We start from the raw sequence: 14,231 nt of genomic DNA, 5'->3' as shown, positions 1-14,231 counted from the left end.
CCACTCAGTTTCTGCAACCGGTCCAGATGGCATCAGCCCAAGTGTCCTAAAAACATGCTCCTCTGCTCTTGCTCACCCTCTCTCTGTTCTATTCACCCTCTCATTTGCTGAAGGTCATCTGCCATCTGCTTGGAAATCAGCAAACATCACCGCCCTGCATAAAAAGGTGCAAAAACAGATTCCTGCAACTGCAGACCAATCAGCCTTCTCCCAATCATCAGCTTGGTTACGGAATCCATCATCGCTTCAGACATTAAATCCTTCCTCTTCTCCAATGGCCTTATTTCCGATCATCAATTTGGTTTCAGACCAGGTCACTCGACCCTGGATATGCTGCTTCTGCTCTCCTAACAATGGATGGAGGTCCTCAATGCCAGACAGGAAATCCGAGCCATATCCCTCGACATATCACATGCTTTTGACACTGTCTGGCACCCTGCCCAACTCACCAAACTCTCTTCTTATGGTATCCAAGGCCATCTCCACTCATGGCTCACAGACTTCCTCTCCTGTCGCAGCCAACGTGTGGCCCTAAATGTAGTTCTTTCATCCCCTCTTCCTGTCCAGGCAGGAGTTTCTCAAGGCAGATATCTGGGCCCTGTTCTTTTTGTGGTTTTCATCAATGATCTCTCTGACTCTCTGGAAAATCCTCTTTATCTCTTTGCTGATGACTCCACCCTCTGTCATCCCTCAGTCTGGCAAGCAGCAGCTTCTTCACTCCCTGCATTTCTGCATAAAATCACAAACTGGTCCAACACGTGGAACATGTCTTTCAATCCTGACAAATCTCACATTCTCACTTCGTTTCTCTGAAAGAACCATTTAGAACCCCCCCCCATCCACTTTCTCAACAATCCTCTGGAAGAAGTCCTTTCTTTAAAGCTTCTGGGTCTCACTATCTGCCATGATCTTTCTTGGGAAAGCCACATTTCAGTCAGCCAGTCGCCAACTGAGAATCCTCCGTCGTGCAAAGTCCTTCCTCGGCCATCCTGAGCTCCTGACCACTTACACAGCTTTGGTCCACAGCCTGATAGAGTACTGCTCTCCCCTCTGGGCTGGTGCTCCTGCCTCCCACCTTTCTCGGCTTCACACTGTGGAAACCAAGGCATTTCAGATCATTGGCATCTCCTGCGATGAGGCTGAGTCTTTGGGCTTCTCACTCTCTCACTGCAGGCTTTCTGTCTTCTACCATCTCCTCTCCGGTCTCCCCCTCCCCACCCCCCCCGCTGTGTCTGCGATTTGTCCTCACCATATTTCCGCAGGGCGCTCAAGGTCCGCCAACAACCCTCTTCTGGTAAAACTACCAAAATCACTGCTCACCTTCACCGTTTCATTCCTCTTTTTCCCACCATTGGAATAAATTCCCTCACTCTGTTCAATCACATTCTTCCCTCCAGGCCTTCAAAACAGCTGTTCACCACCACCTCTTATCTTCCCCCATCCAAATCCTCGATCTTTTCTACCCCCATTAATCCACCCCAAACCCACCTCCTTCAAATTCCCTGCTTTTCTTCCTGAAAGTCCCTGTAATGTCCATCTTGTATACCGTGTTTCCCCCCCCCCCCCTCCCTGTCCCTTCCACAGATCTAATGTCTCTGTTCCCCACTATTTTGTCCTTCCCACTCCCGTCCCTCTTGTCTCATGGCCCCCTTACTGTGCGTTGTGTGTTAGCTCTCATACGAGCCTCGACAAGGTATATAAAAACAAACAAAAAACATTTGTACAACATTACGTTACTGTAGGAGATAAAAGCACACTTTAGGATGTGGGCGATCTCACGTACACATCATGAAGTGACAGGACCAGATTAAACACGGCATTTATCAGGCCCACGTTACTCAAGTCAGAGATTTGGATGTGAGTTGCTTATATTTATTTGTGACTTTCCATTCGATTTGAGGTTGGATGGACTTCAGTTGTGGTGTTTATGAAGGAAACATGAAGTGACCAACAACAAAGCGTCAAATCAATGTTGTTCGTTCACTGCACAAGTAAATCCGATACATCTGCCGCTCTGTACTTATGTACCTTTCCCCATGTGTGTTCGTTCATGTTTTGTTTTTTTAAGCCAAAGAAAGCATACGATAGACTCTCAGCACACTTGCTCGTATCTCAGGAGCCAAAACCCATTTAAATGCACTCCAACTTGCTTTTCCATGCAGTCTGCCTCCGACACTGTATCACCATAACGAAGGCAGATCAATACAACAAATGTCACTGTTTATCCATTATGGATTGTGGGAGAAAATATTGTTGTGGGCCCAGCGTCGTGGGGGAACCACGAGGTAGGCGCTGTCTCGGGCTCCTCTCCGGACTCATCGGGAATCGCAGGCCTTTTCTCACAAATCACTTTGTCGCAGCAGGTCGCTAATCGGCCGCAAATGTCAATAACTTGACCACGTGACTTAGGGTCCTCCGTCTAACACGGTTCACCTCAGGACACATGTCCTCCTTATTGGGGAATCGTGCCCTCGGTATGTACTTGCATTATTTAGGTTGCCTACCAGATCGGGTGCAACCGAGCAGAACTGCCAAGTATGTACCCGCTGTTTAACAGATTCTTGGCGAATAACGTCCCGGTTAAGCTCGAGTGCGGGCCATGTTGGACCAATGGAGGAAAAGACAAAAACGAGCTGCAAACATTTCTAACAAACACATTTATTTAAACCAGGAGCGAGGAAAGTTATGTGGTACAGTATTGGGATTTATTGCAAATGTACAGCAGGAAAAGCAAGGAATTTGTGGGGTGCGGCAAAAGAGAAACAATATTTACAAAAGAAGACACGGTGCAGAGTTTTCCTGAATATTCTTATACAGTCTTAACTTACTATATGACAGACACCATCACGCACACGCACACAAAAACCCGAGGAAAATTAGAGATAGCCCAGATAGATAGAAACAGTTAAGGGTTAACGACCTCTCAATACCTGGCGTGCTAGCAGTCCTGCTCAATCCAGAACGCTTCGGAAAGGGGAGGAGGGAGAAATACTGAAAGTGTCGAGCGTGCGTATTTAAGAGGTGCAAGTGTAATGTGACATTGGATGTGGCATAGTGTAAGAGGAAGAATGTGAGGTGTCAGTCAGTTCGGTTCACTCTTGGTTTTTGCTCTGAAAAGAAAAGTTGGTCAGGCTTACCCGCGTTGATTGCTCTTAAAAGATTGTATATCTATACATTCCGTGACGCAGCAGCTGTTGGTGTGCTTATGATAAAAGCTGAGTGTAAATACAAAGCATGATACACATGTCAAAATTATTTTTAAGCACATACATACACTTAGTAATAAAAACTCAGTGTTTGTTTTTATGTCCAAAATTGGTTGAATAGATTGTAGAGGTTAGAAACATCAATATTGATGCATTTTTTTTGTTGTTTATGCGAGCTACAGGATCTGTTGGTTTTTGAAGCCAATGTTTCACACATTCACATCAAGATGAATTTTAAGGGTCTCTTTCCACAATATTTACCTCTGTCACCTAAGGAGGGTGGAGGTTATGTTTTCAACCCAGCTTTAGATGTTGCGAGACGACCCGTGAACCCGTTGGGTTTCCGTTGAGACGGCGGTTGATAAAAAAATCATTTCAAAAAAAGATAGCCCCAGCAAACTACCGCTGAGGTTGTTTGCACTGATCAAATTCTCCCGAAGAGTACTTGACTGAATCGGGAATTGATTTTTTAATAATTTTTTTTCATTGCCCGATTTGAACGAAACTTGATACTGCACACCACAAGAGAATGGTGAGTTAGGTGGCCCTAAAATGTTTGCGCTGTCCTGTCCCGTTTTGGCTCATTTTCGGGAATATACATACATACATACATACATACATACACACATACATACATATATACAAGATGAGATTTTTAGTAATATAATAATAGACGATAGATAAGTAGTTAAAAAACAACGTATTGTGATTGTTCTGTGAAACCGTCTCTCCCCAAGGCAATGGCAGACAACATATAGCGAGCAGTTCCTGCGATAACTATTTCGCTATTATTTGTTTGAGATAGCCCATCAGTTATGTAATGGGTTTATTGTTTATATGCGTTGTGTGGGCTTTCGGTACGTTTTTAAAGAAGAGATACCCGGTCCTTTGCAGCCTTGAATCCCGATGCTGTTCCCTCGTGGTTCAAGTTAAAAGTTTGCGTTGGCATCTTTTTCCAAAACAGGCCGGTCTCGTCAGCGTTGAACACCTGCTCTGGCAGGTACCTCTTCTTCTGGATGAGTTGCGTGACTTGAGCAGGGAACATTTCAGCCGCCTCCTGGTTCACGGAGGCACGCTCGCCTGGAAGTTTTACCTTGCGGAGACCGTATTGCTTCTTGAAGTAGTAAAACCATTCCCTGCTTGCATGGAATGGACTGGGGCCGCTCCTACCCATGTTGCTCTTACCTGCGTCACTTGTGCTAGCTACATCCCCTCCAGCCAGATGCACAAACATATTCATCGCCTTTGCACGAATGAAAGGTCCACTTGAAGGTATGTTCTTCTGTGTGTTGGCTTCCAATCCATCCACTGAGAGCCTTCTTCATCTTTTCCATGTGGACATCCCGGACGTGGATGACTACTTTGGTGCTTGGTGCAGCGCTCACTGCAGCACTTTCTCGGATCCCCTTCTCGTTCTTCCGTATGTAGTTTACTCCATACAGTGTGCCCATCAAGGCCACACTCTGTCCTCTCGACAGCCGGTCCAGCAGATCCACTTTGTGATTCGGGCTCATCACTTTATTCTGCCTCTTGGCAGTCGACGCTTCTCCGGCACTGGTCTTGCACTTCGGAGCCATGTTTTATCAATGAGTGGAATGCGCAGACCAAGAGGCAAAACACCGGTCAAGGTAGCGGGACGAGAATAATGATTGAGACCTAGGACACACTGCACAGTGCACATAAGTAATCATGCGAGAATTGTAGCTGTGGGAGAGGTGAGTAGTCTGCCAATTGTTTGTGGGAGAAGTTGGCGGATGCTGACGTTTTACACAGCAGGTGGTAGATGCGGTGAAACGTTTTACTTGTGTAACTCTTTGGCAGGGGTGACATCTTCAGGAGCTAGTAATAGAAGCGGTGAAGCATTTTAATTGTGTAACTCATGGATGATAACTTTTTACGCAGCAGGTGGTATATGCAGGGATGCTTTTTAATTGTGTAACTCATGGATGCTAACATTTTACACAGCTGGTGGTAGATGTGGTGAAGCACTTTAATTGTGTGCTCACGGGGATAACATTTTACACAGCAGCTAGCAGATACGGTGGAGCGTCTTTATAGTGCGAATGGTGGGACATGCCGCTCAGCTCACTTGCAGCGTGGCTGGTTGAAGATATGATTTAGAACTGTGTTATGTACACGACTCGTGGAAGATTTTTTTTTTGCGCCCGCGAATACGTGAAGCACAGGGCCGCGAATGTAGAAGCAGGTCATGCGTGTAGCTCGTGAAAGATGTGCTTTTGCATACATACAGCTGCTCGATGCATGGCTGGTGGAAGATAAGTTTTAGAATTATGTGTCAGCTCGTGAAATTTTTGTTTATTTATTTACTTATTTCCCGTGAATACGCGAAGCATAGGGCCGCAAATGCTGAAGCAGGTCACATTTTATAAACCGCGAATACGCGGGGTCCACGAATAGCGGAACTGTGAATTGCTGGGTCCGACAGTATTTGATGATCCTTTTAACAGTCGGTTTGATTCTTTTACACAACTTATAGGGAGGGCATGGTGATTGTAAAAATGACAGCTCCAAAGATATTTTGGCTTCACTTGCCACCAAAATGTTGGCCGTGTGATTTATTTTTTTTTTCAGGTTACAATCATGGGTGGAGTCAGGCAAACTGTCCAACCAATGCTTGGAAAGCAGTGACACACACACACACACACACACACACACACACACACACACACACACACACACACACACACACACACACACACACACACACACTATGATGTAGATGTGCCGCTTGGTCAGTAAACCTGCGTATCTATAATACTGATACAAAGAAAAACAATTGAGTGGTCCTCTGCACTGTCTTGCTGAGCGGAGGGCGGAACTTGCATCAAGGAACCAAGCAAACTGTGTTTTATATGTAGATATTTTTTGAGGACAAGGAGGAATGAGATGTGTCATTGACCTTTGCACTTTTGTAAAGCTGAAGTCTTGCCAGTTACGGTTGAGCGAGCCATCTTTGAGGCCTAAACTAAAAAAGGACAATGCTGAGGTCATCTTAAGACTCAAAAGGTTTCAAAATTAATGGCTTTGATAATTGACTGCAATTGATGACATTTTGCTACATTAGCATGGCACAATTTCACGCCTGAGCACTCAAACACGTTGATGTAAGAAACACAGAAAATATATTGGTCCCACTGAAGGCATGTGCTGCATTGACCTGTGCATTCCGAGACATCAAGCTTGCCTTCTCCAAGGCTTAGACCATAGTAAGACTTTAATTATTATTATTTTTTCATCTGGAGAGGTAATGAAACAAATGGGTTTTGGGAATGAAAACCTGGTGCTGCAAAAATGTAAGGAGAGCGCAGAAATATCATGTGGAGGGTTTAGAGCACTTGTTTGTCCATGGTAGTTGAGATCCAAAGGGGATGCAAGACTGTTGGTGTGTGTGTGTGTGTGTGTGTGTGTGTGTGTGTGTGTGTGTGTGTGTGTGTGTGTGTGTGTGTGTGTGTGTGTGTGTGTGTGTGTGTGTGTGTGTATATGTGTTTTTTTGCTTTAATAATGGTTTTCTCTGCAACCACTTGTTCCATCGATGCGAAACTTTAAACAGGAGGGACTCCCGATTTTGAATATTTTATTGCTAACTCTGATGTCATAGGTTACATGGTATGGCAGTCGTATTTGAGTAAAGTAAAAAAAAAAAAAAAAAATTGGACATCATTTTCTTCAAAACCGCTCAAGGAGAAAAATTTTGAAACTTGGCATTGTCAACTCCCCATGGAGTACATAGTGTGATCATGATGACGTCATCATTGTAGTGGTATTCCATCCAAAATTGGCTGAATTAAAATATTTTTCGAAAAATCTGAAACTTCATTTATCTGATCTATGACCCATGTGAGTGAAGAATCAAACTTATGACGCTCATAACCCATGCCAAGAAACGATGTGACAATAGGGTGCATTGATGATACGGCTATATGGGCCATAATAGTAGCATGCTCAGTTATTTATGTTCAGAATGAACGTGTGAGGTGAGACCATGCACTTGAGGAATGCCATTTTAGTTTCGGTGTTATTTTTAGATCAATCTTCATTGGTATTTATGATGCGGCTGGTCAAAATAAATGGTGCACATTGTACCAAATTAGTTGTACCGGGACTGTACTGTATACTCAAAATAATATCCACAAGTTGTGATTGTATCTCAATACGTTTGAATTATATTTTGATATTTGAACGGCATTAATTTGTTTGTTTGTTTTTATTTTGATTGATCACATCTTCTTGCTTCCCTTTGTCATCTGCCTCACATTGCTCCCCAAAGTGTCTCATAATCCTGGGCCTTTTCGAGCGGAGCTATCCAAACTTATGGTGGTTGCACGAGCTCATCATGAAGAGCTTTGACCTTGGGACCACAACCAAACCTTAAAGTTCACAGAATCTTTTCTTTTTATTAATTTTTCTCATTCTGAAACTGTGGAAGGAATCTTTTTTCCAATAAATGTTTTTTTTTTAGTCCCCCCCCCACCCTTTCCCCAGACACTTACGTTTTAATGGCCATGTGACATGGTTCAATTTCCATATATGCACATCATCTACAACACCAACATTAACCTGTGGCATAGGACTAAAATGATCGGGAGAAGCCCCAAAAATGAATAGTCAGTCGGTTGGTGTGTTTCCCACTTCAACTGAGTGATTCATTTTCCCACATATTGTTCTTATCTAGCATTGTGCGTACTATTGTCCCAGTACACCATGTTTGCTGGAAAGTTGAGATTACGTTTCCTTTGGGAAGGAGAAAGAATATAAATTTTACTTATGGGGTTGAGGGGTGTAGTTTTGTGAGAACAAAGTTGAGCAATATTCCCCCATTTTGAGTGCATTTTAAATATGTATCGCATAATTCTGCTCGGAATCTTGCATAACAATGTTTTGAAGAAGGATAACCGATGATGATTTAGTGCCGTGGGAAAGTATGAAGGTGTGGCTTACACTCTTCTTCATTTAAACAAGTACTGTATTCCATAGTACGAGAGTGTAGGACTGTTATTAACCCATGCATGTGAAGGAAAAGGTAGGGTTAAGCAGTTTATTCACTCTGTCTTTCTATGTACAGATGTCAGTCTATGATCAAAGAACTACTTTTTTTTTTTCTTTATACATGGTCTAGGCTCATGGAAGAGCTAGGACACAGAACAGATCAGGACACAACATGACAATGAGAGCAACAGGAGAAATGGGAAATGCCAATAGCAGGGCAGAGGGCGAAGGTAAATGGAGACTGACGAACAAGTGATGCAGGTAATTATGAGGGTTAGAGGAAAACGCAAGGGGTGATCAAGATGGATACACAAGCAAAATTTTGGGAGGAGTGGGGATGGTTTAACGGTTGTTGAAAAGATCATGGCTTTGAATGGGCGATGAACTCAGATGGTGGTGAACAGCTGTCGTGAAGATCAGGAGAGAAGAATGAGATGGAAGAGAGTGTGGAAGGTGGTTTCATAGGCAGGAAAAGAGAGGAATAAATGAGGTGAGGTGAGCAGTGGTTCTGGATTTAAGCAGTTTCACTATGAGGGGGTTGCTGGTGGTCCACATGCATCCTGCAGATACTTGGTGGGGACAGCATGGAGATGGCAAAGGGTTCAAGACCAGAAATACAGCAGAAGAAGACAGAGAGACCACCGACCTGTCGGCGAAGTGATCGGCCCATCGACTCGGCTTCATCGCGAGAGATTCTAATGATCTTGAAAGCCTTGGTTTCTTTGGCATCAAGCTGAGCAAGATGAGGCAGGGATTAGCAGTACTCCATCAACCTGTGGATGAAAGCCTTGTAGGTGGATAGGAGCTCAGGTGTGCCAAGGAAGGACTTCACATAACGGAGAATACCCAGTTTGGAGTCTGGCTTTGGAGGCCAACTCTGAAATGGGGAGAGATATTGATTCAGTTTTTGATTTTTGTCAAGGTTTGATGAGAGGGAAAAGGCTTCTGCCTGTCTGTCAGAAGGATGACAGACGTCACAGCAGAGTGTGGAGTTATCAGCAAAGAGATAAAGTGGATTTTCCAGTCGGTGAGATCATTGATGAATATTAGGAATAATATGGGGGTCTAAAACACTGCCTTGAGGTATCCAACCTTGACAGGGAGAGGAGAAGAAAGGGTTCCGTTGAGAATCACATGTTGGCTACAAAAATGGAGGAAGTTAGTAATCCAAGAGTGGAGTTGGCGTTGGATTTCAAAGGCAGAAAGTTTGGAGAGCAAGACAGGATGCCAGACTGTATCAAAAGTTTGAGATATGTCCAGAGAGATGGCTCTGATCTCATACTTCCAATTTTTTTTTTTTTTACAACCTTTAAAACCTTAATTTTATTCAAATTGAATTATATACTTGAACACCATAGAACACAAATAGCCTTCTTGCCACTTCCAAAAACCCATTTCACACTACTTGGACAAAACATTACACCATTTTATGACATCTCGACCAATCAAATTTGCGGTTCGTGCTTTTAGTGTTGGGGGACATCAAGAGTAAGACAAAATCGCAGCTGTTGTAAATATAGATCGTGCTCAGAAATGCAACACAAGAGGAAAAGAGCCTTCCCATGGCCTTTTTCTCAAGACTGTGTGGGGTAAGGTGTTCTATGAACTCTCTAGTTTGCAATCTGCCAGGGCCAGTACTTCCTGTGCCTCATGCTGAGGAAGCTCCTCATTTGATTTTCCACCGCCATTCTCATTTGGGTTGTCAAGTAGGTCATACACAGGCATTGCGTGTGAATTCCAGGTGAATCTCCTTATCATTATTTGTTTTTGGTACAAGAGTAGCTTCCTGTTTACCTTTATAATTGAGTGTGTGTAGTATGGAGATTCACTTAATAACCCCTTATTGCTTGTAATCACCGTCGAGTAAAGCATGTACCACTCGGTGCAAATCACTTATTTTACCAGAAGAAGTCGACATCACATCTGCTTCCTGAAATATTCATCAGGGCTTCGTGCATAACGATGCCCCCTCAATCCCCACCACTACTCCTATCTCCTTCTCAAGCCCAGTCGGTCGGATGGTTTTGTCGAGTTATCCACTTCTGGACCATAAAAAATAAGTGAATGAACTACCTTTGTCTTAAGATTGAATTATAAAGACTGGTATTGCTGAAATGTAATTGAAATCTCTCTCCTATTTTGTGTGTGTGGGTTACCATCTTCTTAACGGGGATGACTGTTCACATGGCCTTCTCAACCAACTTCGACTCTTTGCTTCCTTTCATCCCAGCTCTACTTTCCTAATCAGTACCAACTTTGTTGCCATTTCATCTGGCTTGACCTCAGTCCTCAAGCCACTTCTTATAGTGATTGTCTCATCCTTTTGTGATGCACTACTTCAGACCTTGTTTTTATTTGCTTTGTTTTGATCTTAAAACATTACAGCTTGAACCACAGCTCTCCACCCTTTCAAATGTTGGGCTCGATGTCATGATTTTTCTGTATTAATTTCAGATTCCATTAGATTCTTCTCCACTGTTTGCTGTAATCTGGTTCTTGGTGTACCCACTGGCCTTCTCCTGTCCCTCCTGCTTTCATGTATTCCTCTCACTTATCTTTTCTCTCAATACGTTCAAACCATTTTGGTCTACATTTACATCTTATCGCACTCTCTGGAATTTGTTTCTCTTCCTCTGATATCTTAATTTGTTATAAAATCATCAATTTTTATTTTGAACAAATTTGTTAACTGGTGCATTTCAAAGGTATCCTTTTTTTTCTCCTCTGTTTTTACAAGGGATCCATATATCAAAATCATTGTAACTATTACATTGATTATTTTTATTTTTGCCTTTCGTGATTTCCTCTTTTTCCCACAAAAGTTACTTTAAATTGTTATAAGCTGTCGTTTCTTCTTGTGTCTTTTTTTTTTCCATCAGATTTTACAACACAATACATTTAAAGTCATTTACTTGTTTTATGAAATGCCTTTTTTGCATACACGGTCAAGGCTCGTGAGAGAGCTTAAACAAAATGGAAGGGAACAAAATGGAAAGGGGGAAACACCAACAAATGAGTGGTGGGGAGAGAGAGAGAGAGAGAGAGAGAGAGAGAGAGAGAGAGAGAGAGAGAGAGAGAGAGAGAGAGAGAGAGAGAGAGAGAGAGAGAGAGAGAGAGAGAGAGAGAAAGAGAGAGAGAGAGAGAGAGAGAGAGAGAGAGAGAGAGAGAGAGAGAGAGAGAGAGAGAGAGAGAGAGAGAGAGAGAGAGTTTTTTTTTTTTTTTTTTTTTTTTTTTTTTTCAAGGGGTGGGGGGGGGGGGGGTGACAACAGCAAGAGGAAAAGGAAAGTGGGAATGAAACAGAAAAGGAACAAACAAAAAGAGTTGAGGGAGAGTGACTAATCACAATGTGAAAAGGGGGGATGCTTGGGAATGAGGTCATTTGAGGTAGAAGAGATCGTGAGTAGGGATATGGGTGACCTGTGGTAGTGGTGAACAGCTCTCTTGAAGCCCTGGATGGAAGAATGTGATTGAACAGACTGGGGAAGTTGGTTCCACAGGTGAGAGAAAAGAGGAACAAATGAGCAGAGGTGAGCTGTGTGCCTGGATTTTGGGAGTTCAACAAGAAGAGGGCGACTGGCAGACTGAGTGTTTTGTCGTAATGTTTAAAAAAATTATATTTGGGGCATTTGCCCTTGTTTATTCATGAGCATAATTTCACTTTTTTCTTCGATAATTGTCGTGTAAGCCAACGGTAGTACATCATCAGCAAAATCAGGATCTTGCACAGTTTGTTCACCATCGGTTGCACCTTCATGTACACCCCCGCCCCCCATTGTCTTGCACATAATTTGATCCATAACCAATTCTGGTGAGATAACACTTACTTGTCTTACTCTTTCTTGTCTTTGTTCCAAAGCACTACCGAAGTTCTCTCGTATATAATGCTGCTGTGAACATATCACATCATACAACTCCTTCAGTACTCTTAGCAATGAAATTTCAGTGTTCCAGTACTTCTCACCAAATTTAGGTTAAATGGCTTCAAGATCTATAACAGCAATTTTCATCTTCGTCCGTAAGCAGCACAAGGCTGCAGGGTAACATCATTGGCTGAGAGCTCAGCTGTGCCACTGATGATTAGGGCAGGAATTTGGAATTTGGCCATGGTGTTTTGGCCAATAGCTCACCTGCTCTTCACAAAGGACACCATGGGATCTTTAACGTCCACCAACGAATTGCGGCAGATGGGACACCCAGTTCCACGTCCATCGGAGGGACAGCACACACATTGATGAAACACCCTTCTTGTGAAACACCGGGATGACAGTTTATAGCTGGGTCAGGATTCAATCCTCGGCTCGACAGCCTTGAGGTGAGTGTGTACCTACCTCTAGGCCATTCTGGCAGCCCTATAAAAGCAATGAAAATGGTTTTCCTTGTCCTCACTTCTTTTTTTTCTTCAAAAATTTGTCTTGGAGTGAAATTCTGGTCCATAGTCAATCCTCCTTTTCAAAAGCCAGCCTGCTGTCTCATTCTCTTCTCTTTTGTCGACTTGATCCTCTTCAGAAAATTTCTCCAAATTTCTTTGCTTTGAATGGGTAGCTTATTCCATGATAATATTTGCATTCTTGCAACTACCTTTGTTCTTATATACCGGTATAATAATGGGGGTTTTTTTTGGTTTTTTTACCAATTTCCCGCTACCTCCTTTCTTAACCATAAATACTCTCTGCCATAAAAAAACTCAACGTATAGAATTGATCATGTAATTGTTGAAGGACTGTTGCAGCGTTTATTCCAAGTTCCCTTTTGGCACGAGGGATGTGCAGAACACCTGATTGCAAGATTCCACTTAATGTAATTAGATCATGCAATGATCATTCAGCACTTGCATCTCATGCACCATTCGGTTTTTAGAGATGACATGAAGTATTCTGAGCAAATTTGAAAGTCTTTGTGAGACACCAATGCGTGTATCATCCAAAAAGCATACCGATTAGATTCTTCAACAATCCATTACAATATTTCTCCAAGTCTCCTTTTATTTTGTCCTTCAACCCTGCATACTGTTGCTGTGATCCTTCCCCCATCCAATCTCTTTTTGCTCTTCTTTTTGTTCTGTTACGCTCCAATCCGTTATGTGTTTCAGCTCATCCACGAGCCTCAACCATGTGTACTAAAAATCAAACTGCAATCCATGTCACATGGCCTTTAAATCACCACCCTCTTTTGAGCTACATAGTTTAGCAGCAGAAATCTAGCTTGCATGGTGAATGTTCGACAAATAGTTGGTACCTCTTTTATTGTAAATTAAGTTTTTCATAGTTGGGTTAACTGGTTGTGGTAATCTCAGATCACTTTTCAATTTGTTTCAAATGGATACTGGTAGTGCATTTGTAGGACTGTAAAGGGATTTCTCCATCGCTATGTAACTCATAGTCTGTAATTATGTGAATGTAGTTTTTATTTTAACATGGTTCTTTCAATTGATTTAACAGTTTGCAGCCTACTCATTCTGTTACACTAATAAATGGAAAAATGAAATTTTCTGCAATTTTCTTCATCCTTGTGCTGAACTGTTTTGTCACTCATCATGAGTGCTTTTCACATCTATGAGTGTAGCACCAGTGTAATACTCCTTGTGATTTCTCTCTAATACATTTGTTGAACTGGATTGGAGTAGTATACTGTCGGACCCCGCTATTTGCGGGAGGATATGTTCCTGAAAAATGCCGCAAATGTCAAATCTGCAAATGTCGGGGCATTGTTTTAATGAAAAAAGAAGGAGATAGGTTCCCGGCCGTTTGTGATTTATGAAGGACAAGAAAAAGAGCGATCAGAGATTGCAGACCCTTGCCAGGACTCTTTTTTTTTTTGAGTGGTAAATTTTATGGGTTTTAGGGTAAATTCGATATGGCTGCCAAACCATGTGACCTATGATATATGTGTGAACCTTTTGTTCCTCACGGACAGGCGGTCAGACATGTAAAGTTTCGCCTCGATTTGTTCAACCACTTCGGAGAAGAAGATTTTTGAAGGTTTTTTTTTGTTTTTCTTTAACAATATGACTACCGAATC

At 42.5% G+C, this 14,231-nt stretch overlaps 1 protein-coding gene across 2 annotated transcripts in view; it reads left to right on the top strand.

Moving 5' to 3' along the window:
* Positions 1-13,707, top strand: part of MYDGF (myeloid derived growth factor) — a 44,711-nt gene extending 31,004 nt beyond the window's left edge. For both annotated transcript variants that reach the window (XM_085891096.1, XM_085891095.1), the window contains one exon: positions 7,495-13,707. In XM_085891096.1, the coding sequence (XP_085747222.1) occupies positions 7,495-7,574 (80 nt within the window). In that variant the 3' untranslated portion in view covers positions 7,575-13,707. The remainder of the gene's footprint in view (positions 1-7,494) is intronic.
* Positions 13,708-14,231: the final 524 nt, after the last annotated feature.

Source organism: Eptatretus burgeri, chromosome 8 (assembly GCF_056783735.1).
Source record: "Eptatretus burgeri isolate ZD-2024b chromosome 8, Ebu_testis_v1, whole genome shotgun sequence".
Taxonomy (NCBI): Eukaryota; Metazoa; Chordata; class Myxini; order Myxiniformes; family Myxinidae; genus Eptatretus; species Eptatretus burgeri.
Note: the sequence above shows the minus strand (reverse complement) of the source record. Positions and strands in the feature narration are given on the sequence as shown.